Raw genomic sequence first — 27,197 nt, 5'->3', positions numbered from 1 at the left:
CAGGGTTAAGTGTCCTGCTCAGGGACACGATGGTAGTAAGTGGGGGTGGGCGACTACCACCCAACATGGTTGGTTTGTGGTTTATGTAAAAATCATAATTTCATGTTTGTTCCATGAAACGTGTCAGTTTGAACCCAGATACAGACTGGATGGACGTGCCAGTGTTTAATGTGTCCTGCAGGAGTCCCCTGATCTTTTAGTCACGTCGGAACATGTGACATTTGAAGAGCGCTCCATGTGCGGCTGCGGCCCTGCGGAACGAATGACATTATTATATATTGAACGGCGGCTGCAACGTGACGCGCACTCAGCTGATGGGATTTAAAGAGATGGGCGCTGCGGCCGGTGTGCGGGGTAGGACCGTGTCTCTTAGCGTCTCTGTGCCGCTGCCGGAGGGGGGCGGGGCCCAGCACAACACGTGCTCGGCCCGGCGCTAGCGACACATGACCTCGCTTCGGCTCCAGATGAGGCGCACGTGTCAGGGCGCCGCGTCCGAGATGCCGGATCTAAGGCCCTTAAATCCGGGGCCCGGTGGGCATTAATCTGCAGATGGAGACGGCGGGGATTACGTCCCTGAAAACCCAGCTTTTTAAAAGCAGGCGCGGGAGAAGGGCGTGGCGACGTCCGGGGTTGCGTTGTCGAACCGGGATGGCGTCACGGTTCCACCGCAGTCGGGGGTTTATGGGTCCCACCACTCACTCTCCGAATTGGCTGTTTTCCAGGGCGAACATCGATGAGGTGGAGACGGACGTGGTGGAGATCGAGGCGAAGCTGGACAAGGTGAGGGATTCCTGTCACTGCCACGCGGTAATGACCAGGCCTGATGCGCTCTGCCGCCGTTTAGTAGAAATTGGTCCATCACATTCCGGGTGGCGCCTGGCACTGCCCTGTAGACGCCACCTCACGCCCTCTCTTCTCCTGCTGAGGCCAGCTTCAGGTCCAGATGTGCTACTTACACATGAAAAAACCACCTGACCTCTGACCCCTTTTTTAATAATCCTTGTGAATATTTGCATCAGAATTTATTGAATGAGACTGTGTGTGTGTGTGTGTGTGTGTGTTTGCATGAAATGCTGAAGGGCTGCGAATTGTTCTCAGAACTCCGTAACCACGGTAACAGGGTAGCCAGATGCTGGGCGGTAATGCCGGTGACGTCACCTCCTCCATCTGTCCCCCCCTCGACCTTGAGTGAAGCCTGTCTGCTGAGATTTCCCTCTTCCTGCTTTGGCCCCGCCCACTTTCGCCAGTCAGCCCAGTGTGTGTACAGCGTCCCCAGAGACGCTAATTAGGACTAAGTACCCTACCTCGGTTAATCATTACCGCCGTCATTACCAGCTGGAATCATAACACCTCCTGATGTCCCAGTATCTGGTAAATTAGATATATTGATCATCCACAGTGATGTACATGTAATAAACCAGTTTAATTAAACAATAACAGTCTTACATTAACTTATATTAAATTATTCATAATCAACATTTAAATTTTTTACATTTACGGCATTTACCAGACGCCCTTATCCAGAGTGACTTACAATCAGTAGTTACAGGGACAGTCCCCCCCTGGAGACTCTCAGGGTTAAGTGTCTTGCTCAGGGACACGATGGTAGTAAGTGGGGTTTGAACCTGGGTCTTCTGGTTCATAGGCGAGTGTGTTACCCGCTAGGCTACTACCACATACACATGTGTTGCATTATAGGACTGAATTCTCTTTAAAATATCTTGGATGTGAAGGTCTCCTGCTTTCTTGAGATCTCTGCTGAGGGTCAACTGAGTAAAATGTCCTGTTTTTAAACTGACAGTAAATGATATTTCTGTAGTTTGGGTGCGTGCTTCTTGTCTCCTGATGGGATTATGGGTCCTGATGATTAGATCTGTTACAAAGAGGAAGAGAAAAAAACACAAAGATCTGATAGAGCACAGGTCACCCTGATGCCCTGATTCTCTGTCGCTGTTTACCCAACAACCCTGGAAACCAGAAGGCCGTTGGCTTCTTCTCGGATAATCCACGAGCGTCTCACAAATCAAAGCCTGGAGATCAGAAGGCGGCACGGCGTGCAGCATTAATGCCTGTTTGCCCACAGCGTGCAGAAGGAGAAGAAAAAAAATCTATATGTTCACTACATTCAGGCTTATCGGCTCAGGGCGATTTATCGGATTACCGGGTCCAAAAGCACGTGATGGAGCAGAAGAACATATGTAGGGTGACCTCCAGCAAGCCCGACATACTAAACGTCCCCCAGTGAAGATGCCAATAATCCTGCAGGGCCTCCTCTTGGAGACTATCAGGAGGCAGGTTGGATTGTAGGGCATTGTGGTGCTGTGCCACTGAGGTCCCCTTGATGAAGGTCCCGTCCCCACACACTGTTCCCGGGCGCCTGTCATGGCCGCCCACTGCAGTCAGGTGTGCGGATCTGCGGCAGCATTTGCTGTGACGCACACACACAGAAACCGGGAAAATCCAAATCAGGGAAAAACCTCCAAACACTTCCAGTTCACCACCCCTTCCATCCCAGGAGACCAGCCCCCCAGAAGACAGTCATGCTTCCTGAAACATGTTACAATACTATAAAATACACCAGCGTTTCTGGTTGTAGTTTACCTTTATTAAGTCCACTTCGGTGCGGTGGGGCCCAATAATCCACGCTGGCCAGATCCCTGCTGGCCCGGCTCAATGGAGGGTGGCGCGTGACAGGTTCAGTTCCGCGCAAGGCGGGGTTCAGCTGCGCTTGCCACTGCGGCTTTAGGTGTTTAGTACGATGCCTGACCGCCTGGAGTGAGTCATTTACCAGAAAAGCACGAACAGGGAAAACCAGCGACATATCGTCTCTCGGAGGTGTTGACTTGTGCCTCTGATGTCAACAAACCAGCTTTTCTGTTACTGCCCTAGTGTATAGTGTAGTGTATAACATAACATAGCGTAGTGTATAGTGTAGGATAGTGTATAGCGTAGTGTATAGTGTAGGACAGTATAGTGTAGTATAGTGAAGTGTAGTGTATATTATAGTCTATAGCATAGCGTAGTGTATAGTGTAGGACAGTATAGTGTAGTATAGTGAAGTGTAGTGTACAGTATAGTCTATAGCATAGCGTAGTGTATAGTGTAGGACAGTATAGTGTAGTATAGTGAAGTGTAGTGTATAGTATAGTCTATAGCGTAGTGTATAATGTAGGATAGTGTATAGTGAAGTGTATAGTGTAGGATAGTATGGTGTAGTATAGTGAAGTGTAGTGTATAATATAGTGTATAGCATAGTGTAGTGTATAGTGTTGTATAGTGACGTGTGATGTATAGTATAGTGTAGGATAGTATGGTGTAGTATAGTGTATAGTATAGTGTAGTGTATAGTGTACGATAGTATGGTGTAGTATAGTGTAGTGTATAGTGTAGTATAGTGTAGTGTGTAGTGTAGTATAGTGTAGTGTGTAGTGTAGTATAGTGTAGTGTGTAGTGTAGGATAGTGTTGTATAGTGAAGTGTAGTGTATGGTATAGTGTAGGATAGTGTAGTGTATAGTGTAGGATAGTATAGTGTAGTATAGTGTAGTGTATAGTGTAGGATAGTGTAGTGTATAGTGTATAGTGTACGATAGTATAGTGTAGTATAGTGTATAATAGTATAGTGTAGTGTATAGTGTACGTTAGTATAGTGTAGTGTATAGTATAGTGTAGTATAGTGTAGTGTATAGTGTAGTGTATAGTGTAGAATAGTATAGTGTAGTGTATAATATAGTGTAGGATAGTGTAGTGTGTAGTGTAGTGTAGTATAGTGTAGTGTATAGTGTAGGATAGTATAGTGTAGTGTATAGTGTAGAATAGTATAGTGTAGTGTATAATATAGTGTAGGATAGTGTAGTGTGTAGTGTAGTATAGTGTAGTGTATAGTGTAGAATAGTATAGTGTAGTGTATAATATAGTGTAGGATAGTGTAGTGTGTAGTGTAGTGTAGTATAGTGTAGTGTATAGTGTAGTATAGTGTAGTGTGTAGTGTAGTGTAGTATAGTGTAGTGTGTAGTGTAGTATAGTGTAGTGTGTAGTGTAGGATAGTGTTGTATAGTGAAGTGTAGTGTATGGTATAGTGTAGGATAGTGTAGTGTATAGTGTAGGATAGTATAGTGTAGTATAGTGTAGTGTATAGTGTAGGATAGTGTAGTGTATAGTGTATAGTGTACGATAGTATAGTGTAGTATAGTGTAGTGTATAGTGTATAATAGTATAGTGTAGTGTATAGTGTACGTTAGTATAGTGTAGTGTATAGTATAGTGTAGTATAGTGTAGTGTATAGTGTAGTGTATAGTGTAGAATAGTATAGTGTAGTGTATAATATAGTGTAGGATAGTGTAGTGTGTAGTGTAGTGTAGTATAGTGTAGTGTATAGTGTAGGATAGTATAGTGTAGTGTATAGTGTAGAGTAGTATAGTGTAGTGTATAGTGTAGGATAGTGTAGTGTGTAGTGTAGTATAGTGTAGTGTATAGTGTAGAATAGTATAGTGTAGTGTATAATATAGTGTAGGATAGTGTAGTGTGTAGTGTAGTGTAGTATAGTGTAGTGTATAGTGTAGTATAGTGTAGTGTGTAGTGTAGTATAGTGTAGTGTGTAGTGTAGTATAGTGTAGTGTGTAGTGTAGGATAGTGTTGTATAGTGAAGTGTAGTGTATGGTATAGTGTAGGATAGTGTAGTGTATAGTGTAGGATAGTATAGTGTAGTATAGTGTAGTGTATAGTGTAGGATAGTGTAGTGTATAGTGTATAGTGTACGATAGTATAGTGTAGTATAGTGTAGTGTATAGTGTATAATAGTATAGTGTAGTGTATAGTGTACGTTAGTATAGTGTAGTGTATAGTATAGTGTAGTATAGTGTAGTGTATAGTGTAGTGTATAGTGTAGAATAGTATAGTGTAGTGTATAATATAGTGTAGGATAGTGTAGTGTGTAGTGTAGTATAGTGTAGTGTATAGTGTAGGATAGTATAGTGTAGTGTATAGTGTAGAATAGTATAGTGTAGTGTATAATATAGTGTAGGATAGTGTAGTGTGTAGTGTAGTATAGTGTAGTGTATAGTGTAGAATAGTATAGTGTAGTGTATAATATAGTGTAGGATAGTGTAGTGTGTAGTGTAGTGTAGTATAGTGTAGTGTATAGTGTAGGATACTGTAGTAGAACATTTTCTCAATGCAAACTTTTCTGCTGAGTCAGCATGGCGCATAGTGGTGCCCACACCGCAGCCTCAGACGAACACATGGAGCCCAGCTGAGGCGCCGGCGCTCCTCTGCACGTCACCCCGGGTGCCATTCCTGGAGAAAAGCGTGCGAACCGCGGCGCGCCGGTGCATAAAACCACCTCTTTCCAGGCATGCGTGGGAACGTGTCGGGCCGAGTGTAATTAGCGCCTTAACGCGAGAAACCACACCTGTTCTCATATGTCCCATGGTCACATGACCCACAGGTCACATCTGGCCCTGCTTTTAGTCCAGATGTGGCTCCTCTCCTCCCAAGGCGGGAGAATGTGTGACCGCTGTGGAATTTAAACGGTGCGGGTTGTAGCCGCGGTGCATTATGGGTACGCCCGCGCTCATATTTTGTGTCTGTGTGTCCAGCTGGTGAAGCTATGCAGCGGGATGATCGAGACGGGCAAGGCGTACGTCAGTGCCAACAAGCTCTTCATCAACGGCATCCGGGACCTGTCCCAGCAGTGCAAGAAGGACCAGATGATCTCGGTGAGAGACGGCGCAACAAAAGACAGCGAAAAGCAGCGAATTACCGGTTTTATTGCCCTTTTCTCAAATATATGGCCGTAAGATAAATGAAAAAGGCAAATCAGAAGAATAATACCTCCAGGAAAAACATCGTGTCAGATCCGTATTAACATTATGATAAAGCGCCTGGGAGAATAATAAGGGTACTGGAGATGAGGGTGGATGGAGAAATTCGTATTTATGGCCTGAAAGCCCAGTGATGGCAGGGTCGTTCGAGTCACGCGTCCAGCTCGATTAGTCAGGGAAGGTCGGGAGGACGCGGCGTCAGCGCCAGATCTGCCGAGGGCGGCCCGCCGCGTCACCCCGCCATTTACCCAGTACTCACTTTATTCCGTTCTGGTGGTGGAGGACTGGGCTGCATGTGTCAGATTCTGCACAGTGTTAAAGATTTCCCATGATCCCTCGGTGCTTTTCAGTGCCCTCATGCTGAAGGTTTTTTTTTTTTTTTTTTTTGACAGGAGTGTCTCGAAAAATGTGGCGAGAGTCTCCAGGAGCTGATCAACTACCACATGGTGAGGACCTGCAGACACACACACACACACACACACACTGTGGTGCAGGCCAATCAGATCATCACGGCTCCACATTCCTGACATCTTCTGTACAAGAGCAGCAGGGCCAGCAGGACCTGAGCATAAATGATTCAGTGTCACTTCCTGTCCGGGTTGCCAGATCCAGTTTCTTGTGGTCGTCACAAATTAAAAAGATGCGTCTTCATACATGAACTCGTTCAGAGGGACTTTAGGGACGGCACACACACACACACACAGATGTATATATCACAGGGACTGAAGGAGGAAGTCTCCATGGTGTGGAGGATTTTGGAAATGTTGGTGGTCCAGCCCGGCTTCCTTTTTATTCATTCAGCCTGTCACTTGTTCCTCAGCGGCGGCCTCATCATTAATGTACGCCGTTCCTTACCCATAATCCCCCACAGCACTTTCTGGATTTAGATGAAAGATTTAATCAGGATGTCGATTGGCTGCTTTGATGTTCCAAGAGAGTTGATTTGTCATGTGCAACCATAAATTCACTTTTTAACGGACGTTATCTGATGTGATACCAGCTGGATGCTGAAATACAGCATGTTACTGTCTGTACAGTATACATACATACATACATACATACATATATATACACACACACACATATACATTCAAAAGTATATGATCTGTAATTGTGGAATCTATTTAACGTGGCAGTAATTCCAGCTGTAGATGTGTTTCTGGATTGGTGTTCTGCTCCTCACATGTACAGTGGGGTGAGGGACGAGCGTAAAAAAGTGAAACGGGAATCGCGTGTGTGGGCGTGGCGCGGGTATAAATAGCGCTCGCCGCCGCGCCACAGAGGTGGACGGACGGGAGAAGAGCGATTTGCGGCTAAAAGCCTCGCTGTGTGTGTGTGTGTGTGTGTGTGTGTGCGTGTGTGCGTGCGTGTGTGTAGGGCATGGAACTGACTGACTGGTCTAAAGACTGAAATGGAAGTCCCCACAATCTCACATAGACCCTCTGTCTTATCAACAGTAATAAATTCAGAATTTCACCCATCTGTGATGATGATTCTTAATAATTCATCACGTTCTAGAAAAACATTTAGAGCACACACACACACACACACACACACACACAGTTCAAATTAAGCCTGAAGTGACTGAGTGAAGGACCCGAGGAGGATGGGGAGGAGGAGGAGTTGTGGTGAAGGAGTTGACCAGCTTTACATAACAAAAGACTTTTTAAATCCCCGGTTTAGTCTAGGGTGTGTGTGTGTGTGTGTGTGTGTGTGTGTGTGTGTCAGGGGCTCCATTTTCCCGTAAGCGATCACTCATGACACACTCGCTCCACACAGACCGACAGGAATGAAGTGACGTTCGATCCACGCCACACGAAGGGCTGGAGAAGTCCGCTTCCTGCATTTGCGCAGCAGAGGAGATGGAAGTTCCACGGTGTCCTCCACAGCAAACGGTGGATGGTGGATTCAGAGGATGAGCAGGGGTGTTCTGGACCTCAGCAGGAACGCAGAGTTCTGAGAATGAGGACCTGTTGTCCTCCCACACACACACGGTTGTGTTGTTTGGCAGGTCCTTCTTCTCGTTGTCTGTGGTTTGGTTTTAATTCAGCTGCTGTGTTTTGGACGCTGCATTTAGATCTTTTCATGTGGTTTTATTAAACTGCATCCTGCCAGAGAGTGCTGTGTGTGTGTGTGTGTGTGTGTGTGGGCGCGCTGGCTGCTCTTGTTTTCCCACCACAACCTGCCAGATCCTCTTGAGCTGCTAGTGCTACACCTCCACTGCCCAACATGGGTGAGGAACCTGAGCCTCAACCTCTCCAGAATCAGGAGAGGGACGCGGTGGGTTTTGATGGTCTCGGGAGGCTCGTATGTCCTCACGTCGCGGCGTTTTCTGGTGGCCGCCTGGGCAGTTGGGGAAGGTGCTTCACAAATGTGCGCTGCCTGGCAACAGAACCCGCCTGGTCCTGGTCCACTGTGTCTGTCTGGGTGTCTTCAGTTCTTCTCCTTTCATCTCCCTCCATCCCTCTCTGGCCCAGTGACCCATTTTGTAGCATCTGCAGCGCGCCGCCGACCGCCAGCGTGAGGCGAGAGTGGGGACGAATTTCAATGAGGCACTCGTGTGTGTGTGTGTGTGTGTGTGTGTGTGTGTGAATACTGATCTATGGAGCGCTACCGCCCTCTGTCGTCAGAAGGGTGGATTAGCAGATTACGTCCTGCCAACTGGTCCAGAAATCAAGTTCCAGTTTCTTCTCTCTATGCGTTTTATTCAGTATGTCACTTATATTTACGGTATTTACCAGACGCCCTTATCCAGAGCGACTTACAGTCAGTAGTTACAGGGACAGTCCCCCCCTGGAGACACTCAGGGTTAAGTGTCCTGCTCAGGGACACGATGGTAGTAAGTGGGGTTTGAACCTGGGTCTTCTGGTTCGTATCGAGTGTGGTACCCGCTATGCTACTAGCACCAGGTTTGGGAGGTTTTTATGTGGATTTTATGTGTCTGACTCTGTGATTTGACCCTGATCGACTGTATTTGTTTTGGCAGATCCTGTTTGACCAGGCCCAGAGGTCCATTAAGCAGCAGTTGCACAACTTTGTGAAGGAGTGAGTATCAGAATATCTCGTCTTGACCCTGTCGTGTGAACCTGACCATGGAAGTCCCTGTTCAGGAAATGACTGAATCATGGGACTCGATGTTCTGCTGAGACACTCACAAAGATTCTTCTGTCCCTGAAAAGGACGAGTCCATGGAGGCATTCATTAAATTTTCAGTGCAGTCGTATAAACAGTTTGAAAGCAGAAAAGACATCCCATCAGTACTTTTCAGTAAAAATGGGAACATTTGGGAATGGGCCATTATTAATAAATGACCCTGCTGTCAAATGAAGGGAAGAGTTGGATGGAGTCCCAGGTGGTGTTCTGTAACGCTGGAAGAATCGGTATGAAAAGAATGAGATCGGGGGGGTTTAGATGTTCCTGGATTGTTGGAGACTGATGGGGTCTGATAAAAGTTGTGCTCCAGCTTCCCATGATTCCCCTGTGTTGGCCTGCAGAAGTCGGAAGTCTTATTACAGACACACTGCGTTGCATTTTCTCATCTGGTCCTCCATACTTAAAAACTTTAAAGCAAGAACGTGACCGTGGCATGAGGATCTGATGTCAGAACTCTTTCATGTAATTTTTCCTTTGCTCTTTAGTGACGTCCGCAAGTTTAAGGACACCAAGAAGCACTTTGACCGGGTCCGTGAGGACCTGGAGATCGCACAGGTGAAGAACGCCCAGGCACCGCGCAACAAACTCCACGAGGTGGAGGAAGCTACCAGCACGCTGAACATCACCCGAAAGTGCTACAGGCACCTGGCCCTGGACTATGTCCTTCAGGTAAATACAAACTTCCTGCTGCATCACATATGTACTGTAGTGTGGATGTTAATTTTCTTTGGGGGACAAAGAGGCCTCTTATTCTTGGTGTCCCACAGGAATCAGATCATGGTCCTCTACTTTTTATCATAGACTTGTCTCTGCCTTATTTTACTCGTGCCTAACCTAGGTCCTTAACCCACAATTCACTTGGGATTGATCTGTCAGATGCTTACCTTTATATACTCAGCACATTACAGGTGAACAAATGGGGCCTGTTTTTAAATTTAAGGAAGATTTTAAAATAGACGTAACTTTAAAGCCATGATGATGAGCAGAAATAGACCTGTCAGACTTGGAGACTTTTTTTTTGCATGAAAGTGCATTATAAAGCCAGACTGTGAGGTCAGTGCGTGAAGACAGGATATTAACATTTTCCTGGTCAGCGCTGCAGCTGCGACACCAGCCTCAGCGGGACGTTCACAGCAAGCACGTCACCACCCGCACAAAACAAAAAATTGGCTGCGGCCCCGAGTGGGCGTGGTGTTTCCATGGCAACATCACCGTCCGTGTTGAGCGTCTGACACTGTGTCTGGCGAGTCCTAAATGGTAATTTCAGTGCAAAGTCAGGTCTTTCGTGACTGAATAATATGAGATAAAATGGCTTTGAGTGCTGCCGTGGGCATTTCTAGCAATGAAACAATCGCCTGTACACGCCACATCATGCCGTCTCTTTTCACATTCAGATCAACGTCCTTCAGGCTAAGAAGAAGTTTGAAATCCTGGATGCGGTGAGATAAGTCACACTTTCAGACAAATCTACACAAACGTCGGCGTTGGCGTAATCTCGGTTTCCTGGTGTCTCTGTGTGCAGATGCTGTCCTTCATGCACGCACAGTATTCCCTGTTCCAGCAGGGCTACAGCCTCCTGGATGAGATCGACCCGTACATGAAGAAGCTGGCTGCTGAGGTGGGTCCCCTTCGCCGCGTCATCAACAAAGGCTGCGGGTTCAAATCCCCACGCGCTGGCTGCTGTATATGTCGCATTATATATTTTTTTGAGGAACCTTCCTGAACATTACCTAAAAGGCCTCGTTCGCATCTCCATCTAATGGACCATTAGAGGCCGAGTGAACAGGGCCTGATGTTTTTTAATGACAGTATGGACAGCGTGAGTGTGTTCGTCCTCATTTCGGCCGGGAGGATGAAAGCCCATTCATCCAGCAGCAGTTCTGTCCCCCGGCCAAGATGACCCCTCGCTGTCATTCTGTCACACTGGGAGTTAGGCAGGTGACGCGTCCCATTCAGTTCGGACGCCGCAGGAAGCTGGACAGGAAGTGTCGGCGGGTAAATTCTCTGCCGTTTCACTTTCAGCTCGACCAGTTGGTGATCGACTCGGCGATGGAGAAGAGGGACATGGAGCACAAGCACGCCACCATTCAGCAGAGGGTGAGAGCAACACACACACACACCCCCGTCTGGCTCGGGGTCTCAGTCAGGACACGCCCGTGGTCACCTCCGGATTAACGAGCCTGTCGGAATAATCTAATCCTGCCGCTGTCTGCCGTTCATTACCGCGTTCGGTTCTTCTTCCCCTCCCAGCCTTTTTCATCTTAAATAATAAAGAAAAAATGGGATCTGGGATGATTAGGCTTAATAAACAGAATAAAAGTGCATCTTTAAATTGTTTAAATGCACTTTCCTGCAGTCTCATTTTTAATAAATACATCCGACAAGATATTTCCCCGGCAGACAGCGCGCCGGACGGGAGACCAGCGACCTGATTGGTTAATAAAGAACGAAAGGGTGAAAGGCGGAGTCTCGCAGTGTCACCGTTTCATTGTGAGGCCCAGATTTCAGGGACCATCTGTCAACTTGGTTGTCTTTTGTACTGAAGATCAGAAATGTTATATTAGAATGTCATTATGTTGATTTTTGTCTTTTTCCCTCCTACCTCTGGACGCTGTGGACGATGCTGTGACCACATTCTCTGGCCAGACCCTCCTGCAGGTGAGTGAAGATTCCATTACGAAATATATTCCTTTGCCAGATAGTATGTGAAATGTAATGTGCCGGGATGTGCGGGTCGATATTTACTCATATCGCTACTAAGACACATGAAAACGTAACTCTGTGAAGTCAAATCAAACCAAATGAGCACTGCACAGACAACAGGGGCTGATGGGAAATTACATCCTCCTCAGTATAAAGTTAACTTTTAAATGTCGGACTTGTTCCTCTGGTCTGTATCCTTTTTACACAAAAATTTAGACTATAGATGATGTGAATGTGAATGCAAAAGTATAAAGAGATCATATAAATGTTTAGGAATTTAGAAATGAGAAATTGCATGTGGGGTAGAGTGGGTGTGGTTTGAGATAATGAGGTGTGGTTTGAGGTGAAGTGGGTGTGGTTTGGGCAGATTTAGTTAGTTTATTGTACTGTGGGTGTGGTATGAGATGAAGTGGGTGTGGTTTGGCCAGATTTGGTTTGTTTATGGTACTGTGGGTGTGGTATGAGATGAAGTGGGTGTGGTTTGGGCAGATTTGGTTTGTTTATGGTACTGTGGGTGGGTGGTTTGAGATGAAGTGGGTGTGGTTTGGGCAGATTTAGTTAGTTTATTGTACTGTGGGTGTGGTATGAGATGAAGTGGGTGTGGTTTGGGCAGATTTAGTTTGTTTATTGTACTGTGGGTGTGGTTTGAGATGAAGTGGGTGTGGTTTGGGCAGATTTGGTTTGTTTATGGTACTGTGGGTGGGTGGTTTGGGAGCCTTAAAATACCAATGTAATGCTGCATTTATTTGTGTAGCCTTGCAACTGTTATGTATAAGACTGTTCATTATGACCAACTAGAGAGGTTTCTCATCATTCATATCCCAGATTATTATTAGTTGCAGAAATAATAAGGTATAATATACCTTTATTAAGAGTGTATTTGATGAATGCATGATGAATCTCAGATTTTAATATTTTATTTCAGACTGTAGTGTAACTCTTGGAAAAAATGAATGGCTTGTGCATTTGGAGCTGACAATATCATGGCGCCCGCGTCACCGTGCAGCGCCGTGTGTTGCTGCTCCTTGCAGGTTGGTGTGTAGGCATCTATATGCCATCATTCGAGGCTGAGGAAGGTGAACCTGGTGCTTGAAATGTATGTGGGGTGGCGTTTTGCAGCAGGGTTGGGGGTTGTGAATTTGGAGGTAATTTTTAGGGGCGGAGCTGGGAATTTGTTGGTTTGGAAGGCGGAGCCGCAAACGTGTGTCTTGCTGGTTTAATTGGCTTTTTTCGCCGTAAGCGGCTCCGAGAGCCTGGAGTGCACACGTGCACACGTTCACACGCGTCTCTGCGGGCGGAGCAGGGCGCGAGCGTACACGCGCTGCCGAGGAGCCGAGATGCTGGAGAATTTAATCAGGAAGCTGGGAATGAAGATCATCTGCAGGCTGCAGCCTGCGCTGGTGGCTCAACAGCGAGCTGACGGAACAATAACTTATCTGAACTGGTGTGTGTACGAGGGGAAGTTTACAGCTGATTAGTTCATGTTTAGAACAGTGTGTGTGTGTGTGTGTGTAATACTGAATAGTTCATGCTGAACTCTGTGGGTTACAGTTCAGGACGAGAATTTTTTCCCTGAATTTTTTTCCATTTGTGTACGTTTCCCATAGTTCATGTCAGATTCTGCATCGTCGTCTCTGATAGGTTGTTCATATAGAACGCTGAAGAACGTTCTGTAATGCGGACTGCAAGTGTTAATTAGCTAGAGACGAGGCTGGACCAGATGGGCCTGTAGTGGAGATAAGGAGCCGCCTGGATCAATGAGGTCCAGGGGACGTGGGTGGGGTGAAAGACGGAGCGGTGGACGTTTTTCTGGACCGCATGGAGCCTTGGTGGGACTCAGACAGGACCGGGTGGGATGAATCTATCTATCTCTGTATTAGAAAGTGGGCCATACTGCCTGGTTTGTGTTGTGAACTTGTGTGTTTGGATGGTCATGGGTGAGAGGACCTTTTAGAGTTTTACAGTTTATTAATTTAACAATATCAACGTTTATAAAAATGTAGAAGATATTGGAAAGGCGCTTTGGTGATGGTGCCAACCAGATTGTTCAGGTAGCGTCTCGGAGCTTGATGGTGTAAAAATGGAACATTAGAACTGTGTGATGTTTTTACTCAGAAAGGCACCTATAAATAAAACGTATTATAATTATTATTAATAGAACGGCGTACCGCCTTCGCTCTGACGATGCTCCCTCATTGATGTGATGTTTTACTTGTTTTGAGTCGAGCATATCCTGCTTTTGACAGGACTTCTCGTACGACGACTCCAAAGCTGAATTTAACGTCGATGCTCCCAACGGAGTGGTGATGGAGGGCTACCTCTTCAAGAGAGCCAGCAACGCCTTCAAGACGTGGAACAGGTCCGTCCCTCCAACCAGCTCAGCTTCTTCTGAACACGCAGATAGCTGAGAACATTGCAATTTATGACCCTTTTTATGGAATCAATGTGACCCCATTGCAGCATTAACCCCTGTCAGTTTAATGGACCGGCTGTGTCCCTCTCTTCACTCAAGGCTCTTAACTCCTTGACAGAAGTGGCCAGACGCGTGTTGCTTCAGCTCGTCCATATCTAACCTCCATCTTTTATTCATCTTCCAGGCGGTGGTTCTCCATACAGAACAGCCAGCTGGTCTATCAGAAGAAGCTCAAGGCAAGTCCATTTCCTCCTCAGCTTATGATCCGGATCAAGTGCTGCGTTTCCAAGTTGGCAAACGTGCTACGGCAGCCGTGCATTAGCCAGAAAGCCCCCTGAGATCTTAAAGTGGTGCAGATGTTTGCCTGTTCATCTGCGGGTCAAAGTGCTGCAGAAGATGATTGCGGGTGAAAAGGTGACGCGCGGCGGTCGGATAAAGAGACGCCGCGTTTAATCACCGCGTTTGCACATCGATGGAGGTCCAGATAGACTTCCATCAATAGCTGCTGTTCCTGTGACCCCCAGGACTCCCTGACGGTGGTGGTGGAGGACCTCCGGCTCTGCTCCGTCAAGCCCTGTGAGGACATTGAGAGGAGGTTCTGCTTTGAAGTCGTCTCGCCCACCAAGTGAGAATTTTTTTTTTTTTATCTTGCTCTCTAGTTACAGCAGATTTGAAATATCTTGGAATTACCGTGCGTCTGTGTTGGCAGGAGCTGCATGTTGCAGGCCGAGTCGGAGAAGCTCCGCCAGGCCTGGATCCTGGCTGTCCAGGCCAGCATCGCGTCGGCGTACCGCGAGAGTCCGGACACCTACTACATCGAGGTAAAAGCTCAAAGCCATCAAGCCTCCAAAAAAATGTCCCCCGAAGTCTTCCGTCCCTTAGATGTGTCCGGATTCTGTTGGTTGTGCCGCCCCCAGCGCCTGGACAGGACCGCCTCTCCGTCCACCAGCAGCATCGACTCGGCCAGCGAGTCGCGGGAGCGCGTGGCCCGGGGGGAGAGCATCTTGCAGCGGATCCAGTCCCTGCCGGGGAACGAGCGGTGCTGTGACTGCGGACAGGCCGACCCGCGCTGGGCCAGCATCAACCTGGGCATCCTGCTCTGCATCGAGTGTTCCGGCATCCACAGGTAGGGGGCGCCTCGGAGCTGCGTGGCTTCATGTGGTGGAGAATACGGGTGTTGAAATGAATCTCAGTTTACATTTACATTTACGGCATTTATCCAGAGCGACTTACAACCTGCTTCCATGTCACCATGGATGAAGTGGTCAGTTCTGGGTCACTAGGACCCCCAACTATGAATACAATCTTTTTATTCACTCTGTTCTAGTTTCTATACAGAAGTCAGACAAGAAGAAGGTTACAAGTTCATCTAAATCTTCTCTAAAGAGGAAGGTGTTGAGCTGCCGTGTGAAGGTGCTCAGTGACTGAACTGTTCTGACCTCCAGGGGAAGTTTGTAGGCCAGCATCAGTATTTAGAACCTGATGCGTGCAGCTACTGGGAGCCGGTGGAGGGAACGTTGCAGAGGGGCGGTGTGGAGAACTTGGGAAGACGTGGATGATTCCAGAACATAATTGATTACTTGCTTGGTGATTGTCTAGTTGAAAAGTTGTGACGTGGCGGCGTGGTCTGAGTTCGGCCTCGTCTAAATGAACGTTTTTTCTGCGCTTTGTAGCTGCGTTTGATTGACTCTGTTTAATGTTCAGTGCCGTTCAGTGACCGGAGGGATTTTGGCAGAAATTGGTGCCAAGAAATTGCTGAAGGCGTCGTCTATTTGACAATCATGAATGCTGGTGCAGAAAAACGCCTGTGTGGACACCATGAATGGCAGAAATAGACGCCCCTGGTGGAGCACGCCGCTGTCTGCAGACTCCGCCTGCTGCACCACTGGCCCGAGCTCGTTTGCTGCACTTAAGTTGCTAATGAATCCCAATTTGGCGAAATTGTGCTCAGTGAAGGGGGCGGGGCAGAAGGCACGTTGTGACACGCCCCCACCAACGGCGCCGCATATTCATCCGTCCCCGGAGGAATATTCAGAGCGCCGATCTTCTCACGCTGGGCTCCAACCGAGCTTTTCTACTCCAATCGGTGGAACGGCGCCTTTGTGAGCCAGGTTGCCTGGATACGTGGTGGCGCTGCGGGCGGAATGTTCATTTGCACAACAGCGCGGGCAGCCCGGCGGTTCCCCGCAACAGACCCCGCTACCATCTTCAGGTGGAGGTTTTCGCCGGGTAACTTTTTCCTCGCATCGTGGGGTGGCTTAGCGGTTTAGGAAGCGGCCCCGTACTCAGAAGGTTGCCGGTTCGAATCGCGATCACTGAGCAAAGCACCGCCCCCACACACTGCTCCCCGGGCGCCTGTCATGGTGCCCACTGCTCACCAAGGGTGACGGTTAAATACAGAGGACACATTTCACTGTGTGCACCGTGTGCTGTGCTGCTGTGTATCACAAGTGACAATCACTTCACTTTACTTCACTTTTTCAGGAGTTTGGGGGTGCACTGTTCCAAAGTTCGCTCCTTGACCCTCGACACTTGGGAACCGGAGTTGCTGAAGGTGAGTTGAATTTAGTTTTTGTGGAGGTCGCTGCTGCAGGTTCTAAGAGGACGTTTGTAACTCGTCTCTGTCCGTGTTCTCAGCTGATGTGTGAACTGGGCAACAGCATCATCAACCATATTTATGAAGGAAGATGCGAGGAGCTGGGTCTGAGGAAACCTGGACCTAACAGCTCTAGGTAAGCGAGGAATCCTGGTAGCAGCCTAGAAGAGCACAGAGTCTCAGGTTCAAACCCCACTTACTACCATCGTGTCCCCGAGTGTCTCCCTGTCACTTCTGAACTCTGTCAGGTCATCATTGGTGGCTCTAAATGTGACGTTGTAATCCTTCTCAGGCAGGAGAAGGAGACCTGGATCAAGGCCAAGTACGTGGAGAAGAAGTTCCTGAAGAAGATGATGACCGGGGAGGTTCTGGTCAACAGCGAACGCAAGTCGGAGCGTCGCTGGAGCACCAAGAAGTGCAGGCGGCACCACAGCGCCACCACCGTCCCCAAAACCCGTCCCAAGTACAGGCAGGAGCCTGGCAGCGCCTCGCCGGCCACCCTGTCCTCAGGTACCCGCCAGGGTCCAGCTGGAGTTTCACTTCAGCACCAGAGTATGTAGATGATTGAAGGTGTGATTCTGCACCTCCAGCTGCCGCCGCTCTGGAGAGGAAGTTCCGTCGGGAGTCGCTCTTCTGTCCTGATGAACTGGACTCTCTGTTCTCCTACTTTGACACGGGCTCCGGACCTCGCAGTAAGTAACCATGGCAGGAAATCTTGGTGATTATGGATATTAATTGCCGTTCTTCAGCTTGAAAAAAAGATCAAGCAGTTGTGTAGTCGGTCCGTGAATGTAAGTGCATTTTCAGCTTGGTTGGTGGTAGTAGCCTAGTGGGTACCACACTCGCCCACGAATCCAGGTTCAAATCCCACTTACTACCATCGTGTCCCTGAGCAGGACACTTAACCCTGAGTGTCTCCAGGGGGGGACTGTCCCTGTAACTACTGACTGTAAGTCGCTCTGGATAAGGGCGTCTGGTAAATGCTGTAAATGTAGATGTGAATGTAAGGGCAGTGGTGGTCTAGCGGTTAAGGAAGCGGCCCCGTAATCAGAAGGTTGCCGATTCGAATCCCGATCCGCCAAGGGGCCGCTGAGCAAAGCACCGTCCCCACACACTGCTCCCCGGGCGCCTGTCATGGTGTCTACTGCTCACCAAGGGTGATGGGTTAAATGCAAAGGACAAATTTCACTGTGTGCACCATGTGCTGTGCTGCTGTGTATCACATGTGACAATCACTTCACAGAAAAAAAAAAACCCATTTGTATTTGGATTTGTAGTTGTTGACGTTTCTGAGGTCGACCTCTAGATGGCGCTGTCAGTGGCGTGATTTCGGTAATTCGTGGTGAGGGCGAGGCGGTCGTCTAACGTGTCCCCGGCTTGGCGTTTGCCGGTCCGGCAGGTCTGAGCAGTGACAGTGGACTCGGCGGCAGCACCGACGGCAGCACCGACATCCTGGTGTTCGGCGCGGTGGTCGACAGCGTCACAGAGGAAGGTGGGTGCAGGAAAAAAAACTTCTCCTGACCGGTTCCCGACGGTTCCTGAACGTCCCCGTCCCCTCCGCTGTGTCCCGCGTAGAGCGTGAGGCGTCTGAAGACTCCAGCGGAGAGGCGGAGATGGAGCCGGAGGTGTCGGACCCCGAGGACGCGCGGGACCTGGATCCCGGCGCGCTGCTGTACAAGGCATCTCGCGCCCGGAACCTGCCCGTCATGGCCGAGGCTCTGGCGCACGGCGCCGACGTCAACGCCGCCAACGACGGGGACGAGGGCAAAGGTCCCCTCATCCAGGCTGTGATTGGGGTACGTGGGGCGCCGCGGGGCCCTCGGGGCCGGCGGGTAGAACGGCCGCGGCACTCAACACCCCGTTTGTCCGATCACAGGGCTCGCTGATCGCCTGTGAATTCCTGCTGCAGAACGCCGCCGACGTCAACCAGACCGACGCCAAAGGGCGGGGACCGCTCCACCACGCCACCTACCTGGGCCACACGGGGTCAGCTGGTTCACCTGCGGCCGTACGCAGCACCATTAATAATATTCCACCTTTCATTTGCATTTTATTTTGGATTCTACAGGCAGGTGTGTTTATTCCTCAAACGAGGGGCGACACAAAACCACGGCGACGAAGACGGTCAAGACCCCCTGAGCATCGCGGTGCAGTCGGCCAACGCCGACATCGTCACACTGTAGGGGTCTCCCGTTTCTCAGCGCGAGCAGTGGTTCCGAGGGAGGGTTCAAGCTGTTTAACCGCCACGCCTCTCTCTCTCTCTCTCTCTCTCTCTCTCCCGCCCTCAGGCTGCGCTTGGCGCGGATGAACGAGGAGATGCGCGAGTCGGAGGGGCCGTTCGGGCAGCCAGGTCAATACCCCAGCAGCAGCCCCACAGAGCAGCAGTACAAGCGATGCATACAGGAGTTCATCTGCCTGAACATAGCCGAGTGCTGAACGCTCCGGCCTGTTGGGAATTTTCGACGGGAACGTCCAAAGTTCCCAACAGGTTGTCCCGCTCCCGTACCGGGCGGCGGCTACTTCCTGACTTCAGAGATTAAAATGCACTGAGCTAAAAACGGGTGACAGGGTCAAAGCAGCATGGACCAAAACGCCGGACCTACTCGCTGGGCGGCAGCTCTGCAGCGCCACCTGCTGACAGTTTAATAACGCTTTCAAAATCGTTTCATTTGGCACGCATGGGCTGGGCGTTTTTTTTTTTTACAGTAACCACTACACTATGAAAGGGACAGACATGCGGGGTTCTAATACCGCACAACCCGCCAGGCCGGGTTCTGGCGCCTTTCTTAAGCTCGTTCTTTAGTCGTCTTCCTTCCTCTGTCCAGTTCGTGCGTTAGGTTATTAACTGTATTACAGCTCGTTGTTCTAGTGGCATGAAGCGCCTGTTTCCTGCATTTTTGAACATTGTGAGAACGTTACCAGGGCCCTTTACAACAGAAAGCGCATGAATTCATGGAAGGGAGGTGGGGTATAACTGTGATGTAACATATATATATCGTAAAAAAAAAAGAAACACGTAAATATTGAGGTCTAGACGAACTTTTTATTAGAAAAAAATTACGCCATGATGCACTTTTCCTAGCAATCCTTACGTTCTTTTTTTCTTACTTATGAGGATCCATTTTATTTGAATTTATGAAAGACTACCCAGAGCAATAGTGCAATGATAATTTAAATACAAATTCTCTGCAAGTTTCTATTGTGATTTTACCAATACTGTGGAAAATAGTATTTTTAAAAAACTATGCATATTTGAACCACACAACTCACAACCGAGTACAATTACTCTACCAATTTTCCATAAAACACAATCCAGGCGTCCTACGTGTTTACTCGATGCTACCGGGATGAATTATGGCAGTAGTAGCTGTTATTAGTTTATACATATTGTGTGAATAGTGCATGGGTTTCTGTCTGATTGCTCCAGTCCGTGTATGTACATTTTTGCCGTGTTGTAGAACTGTGGACTATCCTCTCCGCCTGATGCCAAATGTTGAGGTCTGTAGAGGGGGGGGGGCGGCGGCGCCTGGTAAAAGCACCGGCTGCAGTACGTTTTTTTTTTACGTGCAAAATAGATTATTCGTGCTGAAAACTGGACCAAATGACTTCCCACATTCCCACACCAGCTCGTGTAAACAGTGATGTCATGTGACCTGTTCACCAGCAAGCCACGAGTTCACAGATCCTGCTTACATCAGCGTTCGTAACACAGAGGGGATGATGATGAGGATGAGTGATGATCCATGGCAGACCAAAAAAACAGGAATAAACTGTGAGAAGGGTTGCTGGGTTTACTGGAGCAGTGAAAAGCTGTAAATAAGCTCCGCCCCTTTCGCTTCCTCCGTTTCTTTTACTTCTTCTTTCTTGCGATGGTCTGTAATGTTGTAATTTTCTCACGATCTGTGTGTAACCTGCACCTCTGCGCTCCTTTTTAACCTGATTTCGTTTGCTTCCCTTTTCCTGTTGTCCTCTTTAAACCAACACGAAAAACTACTGGAAACGATGAGAATAAATGAAGAACATGATTAAACATCTAACCTGGTCTGTCTGCTGTCTGCTTCTTTTCTGTTTCTGCTTCCTCTCAGCCGCTAACATAATTAACATCCATCCGCCTGGGCGCACTGGGAGGAGAAGACAGATCTTCTTTGTTAAATCCATCAGCAGGAACATAAAGTGATGTGCCCTCAGCTGGCCTTTATTCCTTCATTACAACGATTCAGTCTGGCTGAAGTGAAGAACAAACCAATTTAGGTGCAGTACCTGTGCCAGAGACGTATCTATATAAAAAAGGAGAAATACAGAATTAAGAAAGTATAAATAAAAGAGAAAGCTAGCATATATACTAATATCATACAAAAAGGGTATAAAATTAAAATGTAAGAGATGAAATAGGCAGATTGTCAATCTGCACGAAACCTTATTGCACATGGAATAGAAACAGAATTGAACTGGAGGTGGGGATGAAGTGGCATTTCGTGCCCTGATGGCAGTGGTGATGGAACAGGTCATGAGCGTGGTTTAAAGAGAGCACATTTTTAAAGATGATTTTCACTTCCTTGAGGAACTGCATTTTAAAAAGGCTGATAAATGCTGGACATTCAGTCCTGGTCCACTGGTATTTACAGGACAGTGACGAATGCTATAAATATTGTGATAAAATGCGAATTTGACAATGCATTTTAACATATTGTAGTTAGAAAAATATTTATTTATTTGTTTTCTTACGTGCAAAATTATACTTAAAAATATACTCACATACATGACTTCAGTTTTACTGAAGGATCTTCAGTGTCTCTCATGTAGACAAGGCCTATTAACGTCTGACATGATTGATTGAGTTTGGTTTTTAGTGGCCTGACCAACACTCAGAGCTCAGAGAAGGTCCAAGAAAGTAAAATGTAAATGTACACCAGTGAAGATCAACTGCAGGTGGTAAAATTGACTGATTTTCTTTTAATGGCATCTCTTGTGATCGTCATATCAAGAGGCCGGCTGCTCAGCATGGAACTGGACACAGTTGGTTGAATTACTTGTGGAAATCAAGCTCCCTTTGTGTTTTAGGAGACACTACTTACCTGGACATCTTCAGGGAATTCTCTCACATGGCGTCCCACAATCCCGAGAAGCTGAAGCGCAGGAGTGTGCATTTCCGACACTCCTTCAGGTATTCACAGTGGAAAGTTCCAGCCAAAATGTCTCGTATTACAAAGAACCAGTTCACGATTTGTCTGTTATATTTTTATTTTGTAGAGAAGTAAAGGAACTTGAGTTCCAGACCTTCCAGGGCTTTAGTAGTGTATTGAGCTGAGGCTTGTTGCAGAATTAGAAGCCTTTTGTGATAGAAAATGGTTTTTTTTTTTATTTGGTAGCGATAAATAACATTGACAAGCAAAGCAAACATGATTTTATGACTCTCATGATGCTCTTATGCCACTTTAATGTTCTTTTATTTTCAGAATATGACCAGAATGGTAAAGGCTGCAGATGCTGGAAGAACAACGGCTCTTCAGCGCTTGTGCCTGAGATGAACATCTTCCTCACAAGTGTTACGCATTAGAGAGTTGATGCTGAGTGTGAAGAGAAGCGGCACGTGAAGATATTTACCGTTGTGGTGCGGTGTGAACTGTTGGTTTTATGTACATTAAAGCTTTACGGGGGACGGGCTGGTCTTGTCCTCCCAGTTCAGTCTGGTTGTTTTTTTTTCCGTTGATACCAATGCTTGGAAGGACTTCACTGTTCAAATTTAAAATGCTTTGAAAGAATATTCTGGAGCATGTTGGGATCTTTATTTTCTTATCCGTGACAATGCTAGGTTAATAACCTCATAGATTAACGTGCATGCCAGTGTATCTACTTTCAGAAATTGGGCTGGCTATACTGGTATAGTACATTTACATTTACAGCATTTACCAGACGCCCTTATCCAGAGCGTTAAGTGTTATTGCTCAGGGACACAATGGTAGTAAGTGGGATTCAAACCCGGGTCTTCTGGTTCATAGGCGAGTGTGTTACCCACTAGGCTACAACCACCAAGTCTTCTCACCATGTATTGTCAAGTGAGCCTGTGTAGCGCAGCTAATGGAAGATCATTGTTTATTGTGGAGACAAATGCTAATATATCTGCAAAGTGTAATAAAGTGGTGAAAGGTGCCTTTTTGGAATGGAAAAATGGAACTTGTCCCCTCCCTTGGTGAATTCCCTGAATTCTACACACATCTGCTGCGATTCTGAATATTTGAATAGTTTAGGTGGCATGTGTTGTACACTATGACCATGTGATGATATGAAGTGAAGAAGAATGACGTTTGTTCTGCTAATTAGTGGTCGTCTGCTAATGTGAGTACACCAGGGGTCTGTGGTGGCCTAGCGGTTAAGACAGCGGCCCCGTAATCAGAAGTTTGAATCCTGATCTGCCAAGGTGCCACTGAGGTGGTAGTAGCCTAGTGGGTAAGACACTCTCCTGTGAACCAGAAGACCTGGGTTCAAATCCCACTTACTACCACTGTGTCCCTGAGCAAGACACTTAACCTTAAGTTACTGTCCCTGTAACTACTGATTGTAAGTCTCTCTGGATAAGGGTGTCTGATAAATGCTGTAAATGTAAATGTAGGTCCCCTTGATGAAGGTACCGTCCCCACACACTGCTCCCCGGGCACCTGTGACCAAGGGTGATGGTTAAAAGCAGAGGACACGTTTCACTGTGTCACCATGTGCTGTGCTGCAGTGTTTCACAGTCACTTCACTTTACTCTTCAGTAGTTGTACATTTACAGCATTTACCAGACATCCTTGTCCAGAGCATCTTACAGTCAGTAGTGACAGGGACAGTCCCCCCCTGGAGACACTCAGGGTTCAGTGTCCTGCTCTGGGGTTCGAACCTGGGACTATGTGGTATATATGTGGGTGTGTTACGTGTTGGAAACCACCACCTAACACAGAAAATGGTGAATGTACACTGAACGTAGACATGTCTTCTCTGAACCTACCTGAGTAAAGACCAGCGTGACCTTTTACCCTCTACAGAAGGTGAATCCATGAGATATTTTACAATTATTTGTACAATGATATCATTTCTGTAATAATTTGTTTATTGTTATAGCGCCAAGCGACCATTTCATCATATTTGATTGATTAAAATATTATCAACTGTATGAAGTATCGGTATCGATATAGTGAAGGGAAACGAACGCCGCTGACGTCACTTCCTGATTAAAGTGTGCGGCGGCCATATTGGAATGGGGGACAGATAGCAGTTTCGCACCAACTGGCGCTTTTTTAAATTTTCCTTCCTTCGCAAGTTCGCCCTCCGGTCGCACCTGCCGCCAGCAGCGAGTGTGTTTCGCCGAGTGGCTCCGCCGGAGACTCCGCTCTAAAGAGGTAGGCGCCGGGGCGCGGCGGCTCACTTCCACGTTCTTCTCCCTCCTTCTACTAGCATGCGGCTAACTTGGCCAGTAGTGCTGCTGCTGTCCGGGTGTCGTTCTGCAATTTCATATTTTTCAAATATGAAGCTGCGACTCTACTCGGTTCCAGGGCTCGTAATGTCCCTGTTTGTTGGGGGGAGAAGAATGATCAGGTCAGCTGGAGCTGTCAGGACGGGACCGCGGTTCGGGGCGGGCTGGAGGGTAATTTTACACCCCAGGTGACGTTTCTGCCCCTAAACCCGCTTTACAGATGAGCAACACCACCAACAAGAGGGCACCGACCACAGCGACGCAGCGGCTGAAGCAGGACTACCTCCGCATCAAGAAGGACCCGGTCCCGTACATCTGCGCCGAGCCGCTGCCCTCCAACATCCTGGAATGGTAGAGAGACACGGCACACCGGGCCGGCGCCGCGTTTTAACCAACTACCCGACCGCCGGTTAATAAACTCTTAACTCTTCTTCATTTCTCTGCTCCCACTTTAAGGCATTATCTTGTACGGGGTCCAGAAAAAACTCCATATGAAGGTAATTCAGCCTTTACTGTAGTTACTACTGTAGTTATTATGCTTGTCACTGGAGGTTTTATAAATGTGTATAAATATATATGTGTTTTTTTTTTTTTTTTTTTTTACCGGTCAGGTGGCTACTATCACGGCAAACTGATTTTCCCGCGAGAGTTTCCCTTCAAGCCCCCCAGCATTTACATGATCACGCCCAACGGGAGGTTTAAATGCAACACGAGGTAGGTGCCGAGTGGTCCAGTCCCACAGCCAGATTTGAGGAGGAGAGCGGCTTTTAGAAGTTGAGCGTCATCAACACCATCCACCAACCACAATGTTTGGTGCAGACAGGAAGACGTCTGGCGTTTTTCCAGAATAAAAATAAAATGAACCTGCTGGATCTTCAGAGTCTCGCGTGACGGAACAAAAAAATCAATTTGTGCTAATTTTTACATCCAAAAACCGACTGCAATGCTTCACGCGTCTGGTGGTAGTAGCCTAGCGGGTAACACACTCGACTATGAACTAGAAGACTCACTTACTACCATCGTGTCCCTGTGCAGGACACTTAACCCTGAGTGTCTCCAGGGGGGGACTGTCCCTGTAACTACTCACTGTAAGTCGCCTGGTAAATGCTGTAAATGTAAAATGACGGTCGGTGGCGATCATGTTTTAGGGGCGGGAAATTCTCTGGGTGGAAAAAGCATGAGAAACGGGAGGTGACTTATGACGTCATAAGGGGAGAAATTCCAGATACGACCGTCTGACCTGCCGCTCTCTGGACGGTGAAGCAGAACGACCGAAACGCTCTTTACACCGACCGCCATTTCTAGCCACCGCAGGACCATAGACAGGCTGGGGGGGTTAACGTTAATGTTCCAACATTTGTCCTGATTAAAGAGACCGACTGATTGTGGCGTTGTCCCCCCGCAGGTTGTGTCTTTCCATCACAGACTTTCACCCAGACACCTGGAACCCAGCGTGGTCCGTGTCCACCATCCTGACGGGGCTCCTGAGCTTCATGGTGGAAAAAGGCCCAACTCTCGGCAGCATAGAAACGTCCGACTTCACGGTGAGCGCGGTTCCGGCCATTACTATTACCATCAAGGGGCGGCGGTGGCCCGGTGGGTGGGGAAACGGACTCGTAATCGGAAGGTTGCCGGTTCGAATCCCGACCTGCCAAGGTGCCACTTGATGAAGGTCCCGTCCCCACACACTGCTCCCTGGGCGCCTGTCATGGTGCCCGCTGTCACCAAGGGTGATTGTTAAATGCAGAGGACACGTTTCACCGTGTCACTGTGTGCTGTGCTGCGGTTCTAACCTGTTGCTTGTTTGGTTTCTTTAGAAAAGACAGCTGGCTTCCCAAAGCCTGGCCTTCAACGTTAAAGATAAAGTTTTCTGCGAGCTGTTTCCAGACGTTGTTGATGTAAGTGTCGACCGGCATGCGCGGGACATTAGAACGTCGTGTCGCCGTGGTAACCGGCCGCTTCCTGTAAAACGTGTCCGCAGGAGATCAAGCAGAAGCAGCGGCTGCAGGAAGAGCTGAGCTCCCGCGCCCAGGCGCTGCCCCTACCTGACGTGGTGCCCAGCGGCGACGCCCACCAGGGCCAGAACGGCCACCCGCCCCTCAACGGCCACGCCCCCCCGCTAGCCGCCCACCCCCCAGACCTGCAGCAGGTCAACCGCAACCACGGACTCCTGGGCGGAGCCTTGGCAAACTTGTTCGTCATCGTGGGCTTCGCCGCGTTCGCCTACACGGTCAAGTACGTGCTGCGGAGCATCGCGCAGGAGTGAAGAACCCGGTCGAGGACGGAGACGGTCCCGCTCGCGACCAAGATGGGTAAGGGGGGTGAAGACGGCGGCCGCGTCCTCCCAAATGTCCCCAGCCCTTCCGCTCAGGCCGCGTCTTATTGGCCGACGGAGACAAATCGAGGCGGGGCCACGGTCCGGATTCAAAAGGCCAAGTTAAAGTTTGTGGAGCAAAAATGCGCAAAACTCTAGTTATTCGCCCGCCCCTCGTGTTTCTGTCCAGAGACGCCGAACTCGTCCGTAGTTCTTTCTCGCCTTTCCCCCCTTTTCTGTTCAGAAGTGAGGGTCGACTGTAAAAAAAGAATAAACAGGTAGCATTCCTGAACTTTTCTCTAATATATGTTGCATTCTTTGTAACTGTGATTTTTGTTTTAAAAAAAGAAAAGAAAAAAAAAAACTGTAATGTTTGACTTCCATATTTTCATGGAAATAAGACACGGACTAACATTCTGCCCAGTTCCGCTTACGTAAACACTACTTGAAGGCTCTTTCTGTTGAATAACTTGATCTGCTTCGCGGCTAACCGGGCCTCGGTTCTTCTAGGCGAGTCGAACACTAAAAACTGGTGTTGCTGTGTATGTGCAATCTCTCGCAGATGCTGTATTCTGCTCTTATGGGTGATAAGTCGACATATACATCAGCATTGGAGTTTCCAGTTTGTACCGTTTGTGCAATATTCCTCAGTGGGTTTGAAAATAAACATTCATATGATTCTTGTCATAGAGGACACTTCTGAAGGTGTAAAGTTCTTGTGTTGTAATGATCGTGTGGATTTGGATGC

General features: G+C 48.0%; 2 protein-coding genes across 5 annotated transcripts in view; both read left to right on the top strand.

Annotated features, from left to right (window-relative positions):
• LOC114798359 (arf-GAP with coiled-coil, ANK repeat and PH domain-containing protein 3-like) overlaps window positions 1-22,483 on the top strand; it is a 33,410-nt gene extending 10,927 nt beyond the window's left edge. Inside the window, exons 2-26 of one of the 4 annotated variants that reach the window (XM_028993999.1) lie at window positions 723-780; window positions 5,596-5,715; window positions 6,213-6,266; window positions 8,807-8,865; window positions 9,459-9,642; window positions 10,368-10,412; window positions 10,496-10,591; window positions 10,996-11,070; window positions 11,620-11,631; window positions 13,923-14,035; window positions 14,274-14,325; window positions 14,614-14,714; window positions 14,799-14,910; window positions 15,007-15,215; window positions 16,574-16,643; window positions 16,727-16,821; window positions 16,978-17,195; window positions 17,276-17,377; window positions 18,085-18,177; window positions 18,261-18,481; window positions 18,562-18,671; window positions 18,754-18,864; window positions 18,974-19,035; window positions 21,747-21,849; window positions 22,142-22,483. In XM_028993999.1, the coding sequence (XP_028849832.1) occupies window positions 723-780; window positions 5,596-5,715; window positions 6,213-6,266; window positions 8,807-8,865; window positions 9,459-9,642; window positions 10,368-10,412; window positions 10,496-10,591; window positions 10,996-11,070; window positions 11,620-11,631; window positions 13,923-14,035; window positions 14,274-14,325; window positions 14,614-14,714; window positions 14,799-14,910; window positions 15,007-15,215; window positions 16,574-16,643; window positions 16,727-16,821; window positions 16,978-17,195; window positions 17,276-17,377; window positions 18,085-18,177; window positions 18,261-18,481; window positions 18,562-18,671; window positions 18,754-18,864; window positions 18,974-19,035; window positions 21,747-21,849; window positions 22,142-22,148 (2,482 nt within the window). In that variant the 3' untranslated portion in view covers window positions 22,149-22,483. Of the gene's footprint in view, window positions 1-722; window positions 781-5,595; window positions 5,716-6,212; window positions 6,267-8,806; window positions 8,866-9,458; window positions 9,643-10,367; window positions 10,413-10,495; window positions 10,592-10,995; window positions 11,071-11,619; window positions 11,632-13,922; window positions 14,036-14,273; window positions 14,326-14,613; window positions 14,715-14,798; window positions 14,911-15,006; window positions 15,216-16,573; window positions 16,644-16,726; window positions 16,822-16,977; window positions 17,196-17,275; window positions 17,378-18,075; window positions 18,178-18,260; window positions 18,482-18,561; window positions 18,672-18,753; window positions 18,869-18,973; window positions 21,717-21,746; window positions 21,850-22,141 lie in introns of those variants that run through there. The other 3 variants (XM_028993998.1, XM_028994000.1, XM_028994001.1) reach the window with 3 other exon arrangements.
• A 1,403-nt stretch (window positions 22,484-23,886) lies between these two features.
• LOC114798142 (ubiquitin-conjugating enzyme E2 J2) lies at window positions 23,887-27,148 on the top strand. The gene is made up of 7 exons (XM_028993580.1): window positions 23,887-24,061; window positions 24,356-24,486; window positions 24,592-24,632; window positions 24,747-24,849; window positions 25,541-25,679; window positions 25,953-26,033; window positions 26,117-27,148. Exons 2-7 carry the CDS (start codon window positions 24,356-24,358, stop codon window positions 26,399-26,401), a joined length of 780 nt encoding a protein of 259 aa, XP_028849413.1. The 5' UTR covers window positions 23,887-24,061; the 3' UTR covers window positions 26,402-27,148.
• Window positions 27,149-27,197: the final 49 nt, after the last annotated feature.

The sequence above is a fragment of the Denticeps clupeoides genome, chromosome 10 (assembly GCF_900700375.1).
Source record: "Denticeps clupeoides chromosome 10, fDenClu1.1, whole genome shotgun sequence".
NCBI lineage: Eukaryota > Metazoa > Chordata > Actinopteri > Clupeiformes > Denticipitidae > Denticeps > Denticeps clupeoides.
Note: the sequence above shows the minus strand (reverse complement) of the source record. Positions and strands in the feature narration are given on the sequence as shown.

What these genes read in the sequence shown, in the direction of transcription:
- LOC114798142 (XM_028993580.1), top strand. Translation starts at nt 24,356, where the DNA reads ATGAGCAACACCACCAACAAGAGGGCACCGACCACAGCGACGCAGCGG. An exon ending in AGAAAAAACTCCATATGAAG is followed by an intron (nt 24,633 to 24,746) that starts GTAATTCAGCCT and finishes TTTACCGGTCAG; the next exon opens with GTGGCTACTATCACGGCAAA. An exon ending in TGTTTCCAGACGTTGTTGAT is followed by an intron (nt 26,034 to 26,116) that starts GTAAGTGTCGAC and finishes ACGTGTCCGCAG; the next exon opens with GAGATCAAGCAGAAGCAGCG.